Source organism: Columba livia, chromosome 4 (assembly GCF_036013475.1).
Source record: "Columba livia isolate bColLiv1 breed racing homer chromosome 4, bColLiv1.pat.W.v2, whole genome shotgun sequence".
Lineage (NCBI taxonomy): Eukaryota > Metazoa > Chordata > Aves > Columbiformes > Columbidae > Columba > Columba livia.
Window position 1 is genome coordinate 29,020,699 of NC_088605.1, and position 17,064 is coordinate 29,037,762.

At 49.4% G+C, this 17,064-nt stretch overlaps 1 protein-coding gene and 1 long non-coding RNA gene across 4 annotated transcripts in view; one reads left to right on the top strand and one right to left on the bottom strand.

Moving 5' to 3' along the window:
* Nucleotides 1-31: 31 nt before the first annotated feature.
* LOC135579349 (uncharacterized) lies at nucleotides 32-7,696 on the bottom strand. Its single transcript, XR_010472217.1, has 2 exons — nucleotides 7,220-7,696; nucleotides 32-5,978 (listed from the first exon to the last, which is right to left on the bottom strand). It is a non-coding gene; the product is annotated as an uncharacterized LOC135579349 (long non-coding RNA).
* Nucleotides 6,245-17,064, top strand: part of PDGFRA (platelet derived growth factor receptor alpha) — a 34,532-nt gene continuing 23,712 nt past the window's right edge. The window contains exons 1-3 of one of the 3 annotated variants that reach the window (XM_065060899.1): nucleotides 6,245-6,537; nucleotides 13,529-13,589; nucleotides 14,935-15,249. In XM_065060899.1, coding sequence (XP_064916971.1) covers nucleotides 13,541-13,589; nucleotides 14,935-15,249 — 364 coding nt within the window. In that variant the 5' untranslated portion in view covers nucleotides 6,245-6,537; nucleotides 13,529-13,540. Of the gene's footprint in view, nucleotides 6,538-6,674; nucleotides 6,929-13,528; nucleotides 13,590-14,934; nucleotides 15,250-17,064 lie in introns of those variants that run through there. The other 2 variants (XM_005501207.3, XM_065060898.1) reach the window with 2 other exon arrangements.

The following is a 17,064-nucleotide window of genomic DNA, read 5'->3' on the forward strand; positions in this document are numbered from 1 at the left end:
AAGAAACTTGCTACTGCCACAGCAGCAATCACATAATTTTAACTTTTTTTTTTTTTTTTTTTTTTTTTTTGAGGAGGAAATGCCTATAAAATGATAAACTTCTGTATATAACATATTGTAAACACAGTTGGTTATCAAGGGTTAACTTGGTTAGTGGAAACAAAGTGAAAGTTTTAAAATACTGCTGCCATGGAGAACAAATGCCTTCAAAGCTCCTATAGCATATGTTATTTAAAACAGCACTGAAACAATGTTCTGGTTTGAATTATTTTTCTTCACAGTACTTCTCTAAATTTATTGCCAAAGAAAAGACTTGCAGAGCCAATTTTTAATCGTAATTATACCAGATTTAATCTGGCATATTTCCCTTGAAGTTGGAGTTACACCAGATTTACACAAAGCAGAATCTGTCCCAGTTTCCACACTAGACACTTTCTCAAAAGACAGTTTAGGTTAAAAACTGGGGTATCTGACTAAAACAGACAGAAGTCCAAGGATCAACATCTACCTACATACTGCTGTATCCTCTCTTCATGAGTCATGCCAGAGGTCCCCTGGCTGAGCTGAGCCTGAGCTGTAGCTTCACTGCCATGGCTACAGGGAAGGGACCTATCTCTGTATTTTCCTCTCATCTCACTTCTTCATTCCTTCCTTTTCAACCACCTTGCCCAACTGAAGTGCATATAACAGAGTACTCTAAAGGATTGTCAACAATGTGCAGACTTGTAACTGAAGTAGCAAGTGTTCCCTGCAGCATCAGAGGAAGCTTCGAATGGAATCTGGTGACCTCAGACAAAGAGAAAAGCCAAAATAGTCTTTTCTAGAAGTGATAAAAAAGAGAGAAACAGTTTGCCCTGACTTTTCAGTATCAGTCCCTCCTGCATCCCAACTCAAGAATGCATGTTCAGGCTTCAGTCACCGGCACTCTTGGAGTGGCTCTAGGTGTGATTGGCATCTGTTTGATTTCTTCCATCACAGATTACGGTTGTGGAACCGACCTCAGTTTTGTGTCTGAGTACAGGAAACACACAGTGCTGCAAGAAGAATGACAATGTGATTCACACCTCCTGCCGACACACCTCTAGCACTATCTTGGTAAAACGAAGACTTGAATTCAATAACTAAGAGGAATGACTAGATTTGTTTCCAGGTCTGGAGCTTTCTGCTGATTTTGTCAATGCTGATGCTGATCCTTGCAGTTCTTAATGGTGGATTAGGGGTTGACCTGTATTGGAAAGTATTGGATGACTCAAAACCTCCACTGTTTCCACACAAACCCCAACTCTTCATTCTCTTAGGAGGCATTGTTGGCTCTTCTTCCCCTTCATCCCTGGCATGAGGAGACTTATTCTCAGAATCTACATGCCACAGAAACAGAGGAATAATGTTCTGTTTGTCATGGTATTTTAGAGCATGAAATATGCAGGGAGGTAAGGGATTCTTTTAGAAAGCAAATTATAATTCAGAAACCTTGGCCATGGCTCCAGTTATTCTGTGGCAAATCATCACAGAGGGATGAGTTGTTTATCACTAAGCATCAGAAGAAAATCTGTCCTGAGAAGAAGCAGAAAAATGATATCCCATGTCTGGAGCTGGGCAATTCAGGGTAGTCAGTAAAGAGGTCTGGCTCTTGTGAGTCTCCCCCCCGCCATGATGCTCAGCCTACCTTGGCTCTTCTGTGCCCGTGGGAGGGATGTACAGTGGATGAGGTCAGTCATGGCATATGTGGGGGTTGATGCTGACATGGACCAGGGCTGGCCTATGCCCATTGTGTCCAGGGTAACTGTGACTACTATGTCCAGGGTGGCCTCCGCACCAGCCAGGTTCCCCATGCAGATCTCAGGGCTAGGTCCCTAAACGCAGCTGCCCGAGGGGGCAAAGCTGATACTAATAGTAAGTAGACAAAGAACCAAAGCAGCCTGGTCTGGTTGTGCTTGTGTCCCGCTGTAATCCATTAATTGCTGCAGCTTGAAAGAACAAAGGCAGAGATAATGGTCTCGGGACTTATGAACCGAAATCAAACCTGGGCTGAATCAGCCCAGGAGGTCCTTTGATTTCAGAGAGAAAACTTTTCATTTGTGGCTCGGGAGGAATAGCTCTCTGTTCTTTACTTGCAGCATGCCACATCCCGAGCTGCTGAGCCCGGCCCACGACAGCTCGGGGCAGTACAGGGCTGGACCTGCGGGGATGGGAGGGCGGCCCGTCTTCCCCGTTCTTTACAAACCCAGTCGAATCAACAACAGAGACACCGCAGACTGGCGGGGCGCCCGATGCCCCGGGCTCCGTCGGGCTCGCTGCTCCCGCGGGCTCCGCTGCCCTCTAGCGTTGCGGGCGGTGGCGCCGCTGCCCGGGCACCCTCGGCCGGTGGTGAAAGGGGGCTCCGGGAGCTCCCCGCCCCGGGGGTTGGGGGGCTGGGGCAGCGCGAAGGGCGGAGCAAGGCGCTAGTGAAGTGCTGGCGGGAGGAACAACCCGTCTTCCTCTCGCCTTTCTGGGCTGCCTTACCCTTAAATTGGGTTTGGGCCACTTCTGAACCAGAGTGGCCTTTTCTTTCTGTCCCAGTTAAAAAGTCAGGGAGGGAGAAGAAGGAAAAACAAAGTTTGTTTTTCAAACATTAAGGCTTCCACGGCTGTTTTGGCATCTTTTAATGTCAAGAGCCAAACACAACAATGAAGGCAAAACGCTGCAACAGCAGCGGCCTCAGTGAGAAAACGATGGGCACGGGGAACTACGTTAACCAACCATGTGGGGAATCAAAATAAAGGTTACTGAGGGGAGACTGGGCAAACTCAGGGCAGCCCATAATTTCTTTTGTCTGGCTTCCTGCTCTCCCGGTGACACGGAATCCCTGCTATTCAGAGTCACATCATTTTGAACAAACAGAATAAGGGAATCTGATGTTGTGGCAAGAGGGAAAGAAAAAAAATAACAAACTAACTTAAACACAAAATCCCCCTCCCAACAACTGGTAGGACTGTAAATGCACACAGTGACCTCCTGCAGGCAGCACACCCCTCCCGGAGGGGCTAGGGGGCTTGGCGGTCCCCTGACTTGCTCCTCTTCTGTAGTAGGAAGCCCTCACCGCTGTGTTCTCCTCCCTCCACGGTAGATGCGAGCACAGATTTATAGCGACGATGAGAGGCTGTTCTGCCTCCTTCCTCACTAGGGAGTTTGAGGGGTCTCTGCTTCAGGCTGGAGCTGCTCTTTACCAGGCTGGGGCTCCTGCTCCAAAAGCGTGAGCCAGCTGTAGCTGACCCCCGCACCGTGCATCGCTGCAACGTGGGTAACGATAATCAAACCCAGACCTGCCTTCCCACCGAGACAAAAGGCTGCGGCCCCATGACGGGACTTCCCGCGGGGCGCCGAGCCGGGGCACCCCATCTCGCTCGCCCACGCCCCGCAGGAGGCCGTTCAGACCCCACATGAGCCACCTATTAGGCTGCCTAATAGCCTCAGGCAGCTAAACGCTGCCCGGCTCACCCTTGGGAGAGAGTTGCAGGGAAGGGCTCATTATTCTCAGCAAATTGGGACTCCTTGAGGATGGGGGGGCGCTCAACTGCTCCCAGCTCCCCTGGAAGCGTCCGAGAGCGGAGCGAGCCGCCCTGCAAAAACCCGCCCCGTCGGGGCTCGTTGCCCGGACTCTGCGGGCGCTGCGGGGAGGAACACACCCCCAGGGGGGCAGGTTGGGAGCGTAAACAGGCGAGAGTGGCTCTAGCCCGGTCGCCGCAGTTTTGTTTAAGATGTGCAGCTTCCATCTGTTGCCGCATAAACACACGCTAGCGGGATGCCTTATGCTCCAGCCTTTCGGGGGAGGGGAAGGCGGGAGGAGAGGGGCGAGGAGAGGGGGCTGCAGTGGTGCAAATCCCCCCACCCCCAGCCTGTCCTCTCGCTAACCCCAAGTCTCCCGCTCCTCCCTGGACAGGACCCCCCTGAGCCGCACGGGGCGGGGGGTAGAGCTCAGGAGCCGTCCTGGAGGGTTTATTTTAACTACCATCTCCTCTGCGCGGGACCAATCCATAGGCACCGCCGGCATTTCGGAGAGGGATCGGCCCAGCAGCTGCCCGTCCCGGGCCGTGCGGTCTCTCCCCGGTGCGGCGAGTGTGGGGACAGCGCGGCCCGGTCCTTTGCTTGGGGAAGGGTGAAGCCACGTCGGGGAAAGTGTCACTGCTCCCCGGAGAGGCCCTGAGGCGACGGCGATACCACCGTCCCTGCCCCCGCAGAGGCCGTCGGGCTCCCCGCCCGCAGCGCCAGCCTGGCCGGGCCGGCAGCTTTGCCAGTGCCCCAATTTGCAATTTTTGTTTTTCGCCGAGTCTTGTGAGATCCCACGTGGAAGCCGTTAACAACCGCTCGATAATGATCATGACAAAGACATTATTCAAATGAGGCAGGTAATTGCAACCAGAAGGCGCCTCCTCCTCTTCCTTTTGCTCCTTTCTTTTCGTAAGAGTAACTCTCGCATTACATCCCATCCTGACGGTACTTCGCCAAGAATCACCGCCACCACCTCGCACGTTAAAACAGATACGTTCACGCCGGTAAATCACGCCCCGAGCCTGGCAGGGCTGGATCGCCTCCGAGCTCCCAGGCAGTTATTTGCCGCCAGTCTGAACCGCACGTCTTCGTGGGCCCTAAATCTATGAGAGCCTGCAACTCTGACCCAAGTCATGAGAGGACCTTGCCCTCCACAAATTAAGGGGTTCAGGTTGCTGGCTGTGCTCGCCCCCACTGCCCAGGTAGAGAGTTCCAGGGTGCAGGGTTGTTTGTTTGTTTGTTTCTTCCCCTCCCACCTTTATATTTTTTTTTTTTTGGGGGGGGGCATGCTTTTGGCTCACTGGGAGCCTGTTGTTTATTCGCAAGCATTCCGACCAGGGGCTGCTCACAGCTCCGACTCCGATGATTTCCTGGAGGAACATGTGGAAGCAATAGCTGAGCCGTGCACTCACCAGAGCCGAGGATGCACTAGTGGAGGGCGTGCAAAGGGCTGGGAGCTCCGCCGGGGACCCTGCGAGCCCAGCCCGGGGCACCTCAGCCTGAGCGCGTTTTTCACGGGAGACGGTTTTACTTTCTGCCCCCATTCTCTTCGGGGCATCTTTGCTTCAGAGGCTTAATTCAGCTTCGTTTAAGAGAGAGAAAAAACATCGGATCCTGCCGCTTGACTTCGAGGACAAATTTCTTTTGTTTAATACTAGAAATAATAAAGACGTGCAAAGGACGAGGGGTCGGGGGAAGGAGGGCCAGACTTGGGAGGAGAGGAAGCCGGAGAAGCCCCGAGGCGCAGCTCCGGGGCCGGTGCCCTCCCCAGGAGGCAGGCGGGCAGGCAGGGAGACAGGCGGGCAGGGCCTCCCGCTCTGAGCCTTTCCTGGGGCTGCAGTGCCCCCTCTCCCGCGGCCGCCGCATCGCCCCGCCGACCGCTTTCCGCACAGAGCCTGCAGCAGAAGGGCTGCGAGGGCAGCTCCCCCGGCCACCCCTTATCGCCAACAGATAGCGACGGCCAACAAAGCAGAGATACCCGGTGCTTGCTCCCCAGCGGGGATCAAAGCTCCGTCTGGAGCGTGTTCAAACAGGACGGCCTCGGACGTGCGCTGCCCTCGCCTCCGCAGGCACCTCCGGCCCTCGCCGTGCCCTCTGTCTTGGTTATTACTGGGTTCTTTTTTGCGCTGAGCAAAGCAAAGGCAGAGAGGAACAGAAGAGCTTTCCCGGTGCCGGCGGAGCAGCGGGGTTTGGGGGGGCTGAGTCGTGTCGAAGGTTACCTTTCGTTGTGTCTTTCATTCCTAAAAGTTAGTGATTCGTCTCTCCCCCTTTCTCAGTGCCTCCTGCTCCTGGCTGGCTCTCGGCCGTTCATCCAGCTCTCTAGCCCAAGCCCAAGATCAGTGGTGTACAAAGGACATGAGGAAGCCGCAAATTCGTTTCCAGATCAAACTCCCCGTCCATAAACTCACACTGTGACCGTGAACACTGAGCCCGGCGCACGACCCACTGTCCTAGAGGGTTTGAGGAGGGAAGGCTCATTCATGAAATCGGGAGCATTCGGAGTTTTCATGAAAGTTTTTTGGGTTTGGTGTTGTTTTTTTTTTTTTTTTCCTTTCTCCCCCTGCAGTGCAAAACTCTCCCCTTTCCTCCCCCTCGCCCCTGCCATATGGCTAACCTCCCCCCTCCCCTGCAAGGCTGGTGAAATCTGGAGGCAGAGATTGGCCCCCCTGCCTGCGTAAGAGCCTCCCGCCGGCGCGCCCGCCTCCGGCCGCGGGGCTGGGGGCGCCGGGTGAGCCAGGGCGGCTCTTATTCTGAAGGGGCCGGAGGGGGGCTTCATTTCCTGACAGCTATTTACTTAAAGCAAATGATTAGTTTTGGAAGGATGGACTATAACATTGAATCAATTACGGGACGCGGTTTGTGAGACCATTACAGTCGGATCTGGAGGGAGGGCGAGCGGGAGGGAAGGAGCGCGGCTGAGTGGGGAAAGTCACGAAAGACGTGGACATATTTTGGATATTTTACAATCTGCAGGAGTGGGGCTGTGAATTATAAAGGAGAAGGTAAGATGTGAGTGGCAGTTTCTCTACCTTTTCATTTTTTTTTTTTTTCACTTTTTCTTCCTCTATTTTCTTCTTCTTTCCCTCTCCACTGTATTTTTTTAAATTTATTTTATTTCCCCCCCTCAATGCTTTGAGCCGGGCGTGGGGCTCCGTCCCGCTGGGCGCAGGCGGCGGCGGGCGCTAGTAGTCCCCTCGGAGGGAAACGGAGAGCCGGCGCTCCGCGTACCGTCGGGGCGCGGCGGCGAGCAGCGCGGGCAGCGCTAATGACAAACATATTGGGATGGCGGGGGCCACCGCGCCGCATTCCTGCCGCGGGGGAGGGAGCGACTCGCTGGGGCTCTGCGGGAAGCGGCGGTGCCCGCCCGCGGGGACGGGGAGACACGCTCCGACAAAGTAAGGTAGGGTCGCGCTCAGCCGCTCCCGCTCTTCTCGCATCCCTTGCTGCCTTCACCCCGCTACTCTCCCGTCCCTTCCCCCACCCTTTGTTTTTCACCACCTTGCTCTCTTCGAATTCCCTTTCCCACCTCACTCCCCCTGCCCGGGTAGCCTGAAATGCTCCGAGATCTCGGGAAGGGGCACGCACACAAACCTCCCCGCAAGCAGCCCGATCTCCATCTCTGCGCGCCCCGTCTTTTTTTTTTACGTGTCTCAGAGGAAGGGAAGATGCTGCATTTAGGCAGGACTGGTACCTGGAGCCTTTCCAGTTTACAGCCTTCTCTCGTAACGGGAACGCCAGCTCTGCCGCACGCCCCGATGGACTGCTGGAGCCCACCGCCTCCTACCCTGAGGGTGGGCAAAATCTTCGCGGCCACCGTTTGGATTTTTGTCAAGCGCAAAGACTGCAAACTTGCCAGCCTCTGCCAGGCTGGAGTCCCCTGGAAAAGTCCTAGGAGCAAGTAGGAAATGGCTTTTTGGCTGTCTGCGGTGTTGCTCAACATTTTTGGACGCGGATCCCACAGGAGCCGTTCCAGAGAACAGGACTTGGACAGCTTTTTCTGGAGCCAGCATCGACAGACCTAGCGAGGCAGCAGCAGCCCCGGGGCTTGCCCGCACCCCGGCAGGAGGCTGCCCCCCGCGCGGGGGACAGGTTTCCGCCACCCCTCGACGGCATTTTCAGCGAGGTCTTTTTAGACGCTCCATCTCTCTGGCGCTCCTCCGAGGCCCAAAGGTGCGCACCCGGGACGGACAGGGCATCACCTCGGTCCAAATGGGGACCGATGGACCCGTTCTCAGGGCTGAGGGCATGTCGCCCTCCCTTGGTCCCACAGCTTAGAGCCAGGGCACAACGCCTGGTCCCCCCGCCGAGACTCCCGCCTCCTCTTCCAGATCCCGCGCCCTCAGGGTCCATGCCTCGCCTGATGGAGAGGGCTGGAGAAGAAACCCGCGGGTAGCAGCGCCAGCAGAATTAGCCAGTCCCGGAGGGGAACACGGTTTTGCTCTGCTCCTCTCCGTCCCCCTTACCCCACTTTTCTTTCTCCTGGCTACCTCGCATTAGGAAAAAAAAAAAAAAAAAAATCGCTCCAGCTTGGCAAAGGCTTTCCTATTGTTTCCCAGACAAACAGCGGAGTGGCTGGGAGTTGCCATCTCTGCTAGGTTTGCTCGGTGTCCCGGGCAGCCTTTGATCAACAGCAGCTCCAGCCGTCGGGCTCCGCCGAGAGGCCGCGGATGGAGGGGCAGCCACGGCAGCGCTGCTGCTTCACTCCCTGGGGGCTGCTGCCCGGGCTCCCCGCAGGCAGGCAGTCTCTGGAAAGCCCCCGCAGGCTGATGTGGACTCGAGAGTGTAAACGTAACCCTCCCCATCCTTCTCATCCCCATTCCTGCTGGCTGTAGACTGTCCACCATCTCCCCGACGGGGCGCACCAGAGGGAAGGGGAGGCTTTTTATGCCCTCAGCATCTCCCAGGGCCGATACAGAGCCCAGCTGGGCTCCCAGTTTGGTTGCCTTAACTCCATGTCCCTGGATGGCACAAGAGATGGGATCAAAACAAGGAGACAAGCATCAAAGGTTCCTCTGTCATCGGCTGATCAAAATCTGAACTGCTGAGATCCAACTTTTAACTCTGGGTCTGGAAACATTAGGGAAAGATCTCTCAGCAAGGGACTTTGGTTTTAGCTTCTAGTTAACAAAGAGCATTTTGAAAAGGCCCTCAGCTAAACAGTGGTTTAAGCAACCTCAAAGCCAAAACTTTGAAGGAAAATGAGACTGCACGAAGCCCTGGGGTTTAGGAGTCCACAAGCAAACCAGCTCTCCCAGCCTGCAGGCGCTCTCCCACCGCTTTAAAATGAGACCCCTTGTTCTAATAGTCTTCTCCAGGCAGCAAGGGGCCGGAGATGTGCCAGTCTGGCTACCATTGGGTACTGGGGCCATCTTCACTGTTACTTGCTCATTGATGTATGGGAAATCTTCGTGCAGCTGTGAGAATAATACATAGGTATTAGGTTTCAAGAGAGCAGGAAGTAATAAATAGTTTAATAAAATACCACTCTACAGTACTACAGTACCAAGTTAGGATTTGAGTACAATGTATATAGGCAGAAAAATCCTTGCATACCCCAGACCTCACTGGTTATTTCCAGCTATACCAGTTGGTCTAAAAATGAGGGTGAAACGTATAACCTTGTACACTCCTTGCCTCGCTTGCATCCTTAGGTCATTGTGGCCACAATGGCACTGCTTCTGTGCATGAACTGTGCAAATTTTAATAGAATATGTTTGCTTCATTTGTTTTAAAGACCAGGGAATGAGTTCTGAGAGGTTATTTTTTTCTGGTGGTGGCAAGAATTGCTGGTAATTTTAAAAAAGCAAGCAAGTAAGCAAATAATCCTTTCTCTCCCTCTTGCCTTGAGCTCCTGCTTGACTCATCTCTTTTAAGCCAATAAAGCTTTGCATGCACACCCAAGGGAAAAGTTTGCAACAGCTAGGCTTTCTAGCTCTTGTGGTCAACAGAGATGGATTGGTTTTTCCATGCAATGCTTCTGAGCACTTGAGCTTGAGTCTGAGGTGTTCTTTGGTTTGATCCTGAGAACTTAAGTGAGATGGAATACTTGTCTGTTTGCTGAGACAGTCTGGAAAGTCCTCTTTGGACTAAGTGAGAAAAGTTAAACTTTGCAAATTTCCCTCCACCTTTAGCTCCTTGACTGGTGGAGTCTGTCCTTGAAGGTTTGGCTAGAGAATCAGGCCTGACTGGAAGGCTTGTCGGGCAGCAGCCATCACCGTGTGTCCTGCAGAGCCTGAAGTGCTCTGCAGGAGCCCAGCACTGGGCTAGTTGTGGTATGTAGTTATTCTTGCATACAGGCTATGCTGGATGCAAATACTTGTAAACGACTGTGGAACAAGCTTCATTTTAGGAGGACATTTGTGCCAGTCTTCTGCACTGAATAAATTTTCTTTTGTCCTTTGTGCCTTTTCCCAGTGAAACCTTTAGACCCGCCTGTTAGTGCTGTGGGGCAGCCCTGCTCTTGCGGAGAGCTAAGGTTGCAGTTTGGGAATTGAGAACCAACAAACGTTTCAGGAGGTGCTGTCTGAACCTTTACATTCAGCTAGTGACATATACCACAAGGTAGAAATGTCCCCCTCTTTTGTTGGGCTGGCCGTAGCACTTCCTGGAAAAGATCAGTCTTCCCAGAAGGACCGACTGCAACTCTGACAAAATCACCACTGAAATTTTCCAGCCCTCTCATAACAAGCATAATCACATCATTATGTGCCAAGATTTGCAACCCAACTACTGTCCTAACACTTATGTAAATACAGAGCAATAGGGACGAGTTTGGTTTTATTACTCGTTTTTAAATCGGAGAACTCGCATGAAATTAAAATATAAGAATTTTGAATTTTTAACTTGATCCAGGAGACACAGTTTAGATTCCATCTGCTATGGAGACTAGCGTTGCCGTCTGTCTCATTAATGTGGATCAACATTGCCATCTTGTGGCCAAGAGGATGAACTGTAGTGACTGAGTGGCTGGCGGGAGAGAAGTCTGTACAGCCTTCAGTCTCGTGGTAGCCCGCCTAGTTTACTGTTTTGAAAGAGATCTCTGATTTACAGCAATATGAAAAAATATAGACCACTGGCTCTTCTTGGTCCACCACCGTACTTTCTCTCTAGGTCGTGTAGAGCAATCATTTTCTGAAGACATATTTCCATCTGCTTTCTGGATATTGACTTTATTTTGCCTTCTACGGTGCAGTCAATTAAACCATTCTTGATAGGAAGCCAGCACTTGGCAGTGAGTGTTTAGAAGATTGGGTCTTTGCTGATAACAGTTCCTTAAATGTTCTTTTCCTGATTTTTCTTTCATTGAAGCACATGAGTGATACCAACTTTTCAGTCAGTTCCTTTCAAAATCCAGTGGTTAAAGTAGATGCAAAACTCTTTTACCTTGGGCAACGAGCCTTCCCTGCAGAGAATTTGGCAAACCCTTCATGGCATTATCTAGCTTTCGCTATACACATACAGGTTTCAATTTTAGCTAGCAATGTTCAAGGTATGCAAGGAATTAAGGTTGGCTCAAATTTATGTTGTATGTGTGCTGTCAATACTGGGCTTCAGCTTGCATAAATCTACTGGCTTCAGCAAGGTTATGCCAATTTATGGTTTGATGGAGTGGTGTTAGGAACTGAACCTGATGCAGTTACTCAGAGCTGATTTAGGACAAAGAATGCTGCTTAACCCTAAGGAAAATAAAAAAGCCAAAGAACTGCATACAAAAAATTAGGTGATAGTAAATAAACAAAACCGTGGTAAGTGTAGCTATTTGGTGTTGTGGAAATGAGAAGTGTGAAATTGTTCCCACATTAAACCTTGACTCTAGCACTGATGTGCAAGGTTATGCTCTAGATGGACTCCAGCATGCTTAAGTTGGATGCACGTGTAGTTAAATCCAATTCAAATAGACTTTGAGTATAGATGATGGTGAATCCTTAGTACATTATTCTCTTTCACAGTGTGGAAGTGTTGCTCTGGGTCTTGATGAGATTAGTAGCTCGTTGGAGAAAGATCAAAGCTCTGGGTTGTGAAAGAATAGCCAGCTGGAAAACACAGATTTAGTTAAGCCCTTGTGTTTTTAAACTGCAATGGTAGATTGAGGCACTCAGCTCTTATTGATTTCTATGGCAGCCCAACCAAGACAGCAAATTTGAAGTAGCACTTTGGAAATGACATCACCTGTACTTGCATCAACATAGTCATGGGGCTTTATTCCTCGCTTACATGCACAGACAGCTCTCCAGCAATGCAAGTCCACTTTGGCAGAGCTTCTGCAGACTGGTGTGCAAGAGCTGAGCTAGATTTGTTTTTCTCCTTCTGTGCTGCATCACTTGCATTGAACAGCCTGCAAAACTGCACATTGTCTTGCAGATCTTGGGAAGCCAGGAGTCAAATCAATAAAGCAGACCTTGGTAAGTCTTTAAAGACTTACAGTGGGTTGCTTTATCAGAAAAAAATAGTTACAGGATGTAAATTTGATAAAAATGTAAAAAGAGGCTGAGACTGAGGGACTTTGATGTCCGAGAGTCTGTTATCAATGGGAGACAGATACATAAACACATGGCAATTATCACTTATTGAAGAATCAGGCAAAATGCCTTTTCTCTGTTGGAATGTTGTCAGCTGAACTTCTGAAGTTGTTTGTACATATTTTTGAGGTTGGTAGTTTGTAAGTCTTCTAATTCTGCTTCTGAGACCTTTATGCTTGAGTCAAGTATCAAATACGTTTTGCTTTTCAGAAGCATGCTGTCTGCTCCACGTGTTGCAAAGGGAAGGAGGGACTAATTCAGAAACACTCCTTGGCATGTTGTAATCATTTAACTCTCATAGGGCACTGGCATAGTTGTGATAACTACATGTATCTGTGTGCTTTCGTAACTCAGCGTCATGAGCTGAATACCAGAGGGTAGACAGAAACTCTGCAGAACCTTTGAGAAGTGGTCCCTGTCTTGGCACATCATCCTTTATTTTGCTCCTTGGTCTGTGTTTCAGATTAGGGATTTTTCAGTGCAGTCTTTTTTTTTAATCTGTATTGGCTTTGGGCCAGATTCAGTTACTATTAAAGTCACCAACAAAACATTCATTGATTTCAATGGGACCAGGGTTTGTAGGAGATTTTCCTTCGGAAATTATCTAGCAGGCTGCTTGAGGGTTTTAAGTAGAAATGTCATTAGATGGCACAAAAATTACATAAATGCTTATTATCATGGTTGCCTCTTCAAGACTGATGCCTTAGGATTATATGTTTGAAAGCTGAAATTATTGTATGTGATCTATGACTCTCCACACTGTTGGAGAGAAGAGATGCTCTGCGAATGGCAGTGCTAGCCTACAGTCTGTCATGGATTTATTCTGTTATAAAATTTCAACATATGTTTTAAATAGCATGTCTCTCGATCAAGGGAATTCTTGCTAAGTAAGCAATAAACACTATTGTATTGTATTGTATTCAGTAAGCTATATATATACATATGTACAATGGCAAAACAAAAATATCACTCAGGATTGTATGATTTGTATGAAAAGTAGCTTTTAAATATGCTTTTTCTCCCACAAATGCTGCTTGCAGCTAAAAGGTCAGAAATTACTGCATAAAGCCATTGCATCCTCACCGATGCTTGTGAGGGTACTGCATATGTGCAGGGGGGTTTTCGTGGCTCGCTCCTGGGGTGTTCTGTGACTATCAGAGCTATTTGCAAGCTGTTGGGGACAGGGCTGTGTCAAGACTTTGCTTCTCTACATTGCCAGTGGAGAGAAGGGGTTGTGGTGCCTCTGCTGCATTTCCCATGCCAGTGGTGTGCCTGTGGCACCATGTACCTCCAGGGAGGTGTTTGCACATGTCTCAACAGACTGTGGGTGTGAGCCAGGGTCCCTGGGCCATTTCTCTTCGTGCCTCTATGCAGAGTGCTGCAGAGCTGTGCTAGGGCACTGCAGAAAGGGGGTCCTGCAACTCTCATACTGTTCTCAGTCCGTTAACTGGCTCCCTCTTGCCTTCTCCTTTCTGTTTCAGTTGTTGGTAGCTATGGGCACTTCCCCACGGACGTTCCTGATCCTGGGATGTTTTCTCACAGGTAATGTTCCTCAGTCCTCTAAGCCTTTCTGACCCTACTCCTTTGTAAATACTTATTTAAATTCACTTGCATTGTGCCTACAATAACAAATGCCAAAAGGTCACCAGCTGGCTACAGGCTCAATTTTTCTGCCCTTTGCTAGGCCAAGACAAGAACTACTGAAAAGACGGTACTTTATCTAGCCTGTACTGGCTGACTCTGCATCCCTACAGCTGCAATAACCTCCTGCCCAGTTTGTCTGCTGCGCAGGGAAAGTGAGCCTGCCTACCTCCAGTTGTCCTGGTCCTGTCCCACAGGGGTTTCTCCAGCAGCGTGGTGCAGGCGAGGCTGCCTGTGTGGGCTCCCCGCATCCTCCCACGCTGCAGCACCTCGCCGCAGGGCTGCCTGCTGAACCTCCTGACATCTGCCGAGAGAATGGTGCCGGGAGGGGAGGGTTTGCCACAGAGTGCCAAATATAGAAAGGGTCTGTAGACTGAGGTAACATGTGCAGGAATGAGAAACTGGTTTCAAAGACAGTGAATTCCTGCTGATGGTTTATTGCAAGGAGACCACTTTTACACTGAGCACCTAAGTGCTTGTTTATCATGAACTGCCCTATATGTTTTGTTCAGGTCATTTGACAGACTGAAACAGCAAATCTGTCCCTGGTGAATTCCCCATTTTTAGGGAGTGGATCCTCTAATTTTCCTTCTGGGAGTTGGACATGCACCAGCCCACCTACAAATTACCTAGGCTTGCAAATCTTTAAGTGTAGATTGCAGTACCACCTATAACATCTATTTCAGTGAATTACAGTTTTATTCGGTTATAAACATGTACATTTTGGCTAGAGGTAGACCTGATGCACAAATTTTGGATCTAAGCCCCCACTCTGGCCCTTTGCAAGAAATAGAAGCCAGATGTAAAATGCAGGTGTTGGTCTTGGGAAGTTATTTGAAGGCTGACAGAACTGTTGTTTTCCTGATCATTGCTGCGAGGACCTGTAAGATGCCCATGACCCAGCAGCCAGGGTATGGGATTCACTGGTCTGTAGCAGAGCGGTTCCCACATTTGGGGCTGGGAAGTTGAGGTGTGGATTGGGAGCCATCTCTAACTTCACCTCTGTCTTTCACCTCTTGATTTGACAAACAGAAGTCAGCAAGCAGACACTTAGCATTTCAAAGTGAAGCCGTTTGCCATCCTTTGGGCAAAGCTCTTACTTTTAACAAGGACAAATTTGCAGGGACATCAACATGTCTGAAATGGTCAGAAAAACAACTGCTCTGGACCCACTTGGTTTTCTTTCACATCCTGTGCTGAGGCACTTCTGTGTGTTCATATGCTATTTATTCATGTCTTTTTGCAGGACCGTTCCTAACACTTTGCCAGCTTCCTCTGCCAACTATTGTTCCCAATAGGAATGAAATGGTGGTACAGCTGAATTCCAATTTCACACTCAAATGCTCCGGAGACAGCGAAGTGAGCTGGCAATACCCAGTGACTGAGGGAAGCCACAGGATAGACATTAGACATGAGGAAAACAACAGTGGCCTCTTCGTGACAGTGCTTGAAGTAGGAAATGCCTCAGCCGCTCATACGGGCTTGTATGTTTGCTATTATAACCACACTCAAGTGGAGGATGGGGAAGTGGAAGGGAAGGACATCTACATCTATGTTCCTGGTGAGTGGTGGATGCCACAGCCATACTGGGAAGTTTGGCTGGGAGGGCTGAACTGTGGATGTTAAGAAGAGGTGTATTTCTGGTGGCAATTTGCTGCCAGAAGAAGATAAATGGCCCCAGGGCTGTTGCCTAAAGTGTAAATCAAGACCAGCCCCTGTGAGTCTATGGATATGTTCCTCTTTCTTTCTGTCAGTTTTCACTTTTTTGGTAAGAGTTTTAGTTCTCAAGAAGAGGAATGAATTCACAACTCCAGGAGTGAGTTCTTCTGACGACCAGGTAGTAGACCTGGTCAGCTATGGGAGCATGTCTAGCCTTCAGGTTTGCCTGGCCCTGAGATGGGGATTATGTCAATTCCAGTCCTTTCAGGGGTCACTTGGGCGGATGTTTTGGGATGTGTACTGACCAAACCAGTGCTATGTCTGACACTAAAACAGTTGCCAGATGAGGAAGACCATTATCTTGTTCTTAACCCAAATTAGGCTCAAACTGAGAATTGGAGAAAGCTCATGTGTGCACAGGGTCTGGGAAGCACAAGAAGTGGAGATGTCTTGGGAGAGGCTGTCACAAGGGAGGGTGAAACGAAAAGTGTTATTGCTGGCCAGTCTGATGCAAGATTAAAAATATGGTGCTACAATGCAGTGCCCTGTAATTTTCAAAGCAAACACAGCCTTCCCAGGCCCTGCGCTGCCTTTCTCTTTAGTTGTGGAAAACCTGCTGGACTCAGAAGAAATGGCATCCCTTCTTTTTGGAAGTACCTATCCCCTGTTTTGCCTTCCTACCCCCTCATTCCGACTGCAAGTCTGTTTAAAGGCTTTCCATGCTGTCCATGGGATGAAGATCTTTATTGTCATAGCTGAGATAGGCACCAGAGGCTGAGCCACAACCGATTGCCTTTGTAAAGCCCCGTCTGGATGTTTCCTCGACGTTGGCTGGAGTTCAGGGTATTGAGTGGCACAACTACAGGGTCAGGAAAGATCAAGCCAGTAGATTTGCAGTAAATATTTTGAATAGGAAATGAAAGAGAGAAGAAAAGATTGCAAATAATCCTGAAAATATACAGTATGTTGTGAAGATGATGTCTGCAATTGCAAGGAAGACTGTGGAAGAGGAAAAAGTCATGAAGCACTAATGGGACTTGTTTTAAAGGCTATTTGGCAGCGACATTAAGTTTGTGCGGTTCAGAATGTGTGACTTGAGGACAGTGATTCTTCCAAAACTTTTTCTCTGTTTTTCATAACAAATGTAAAGTGTTTGCATTCATTCTTGAAGCAAGAAGATGCTCCAGCAGGGGCTGCAGGCTTTGGCACATGTATCTTGATTTCCACACAGCTCTAACCAAATCACCCAAAGATGTTGTTGGTGTTAAGCAGTCTTGTAACTCACTCAGCGAAGGAATATAAAGGCAAGAGATGGAAACTTTCTTCAAGAGGGCTTTTTGGGTTGGTTTTTAAATGCCTATAGACATCCGCCTACCAGATTTCCAGGGCAGAGACACCCTGTAATTTTTTCCACTCACTAACCATCAAGATGTCATAAGTGCAGTAACATATCCTTTTCTTCAAATTATAGAGAATGTTTCTGTTTCCACTATAAACTTTGTCTTTACAATTGTTTTTCCTGCAATGAATTAGGAGGGCAATGGGTGGCAGTAACCCACTTTAGCCAAGGAGGATTACATTGAGACTTCACACAATATCCAATTTTCACTAACAGCACACAGAAAAACAAACTAGGTGAATCCTGTTTCTGTTTTAAATTACAGTGGGAAAATGAATACATGGAGTTGGCAGCGTGTTTGGTATGGAGTGCTGTGTT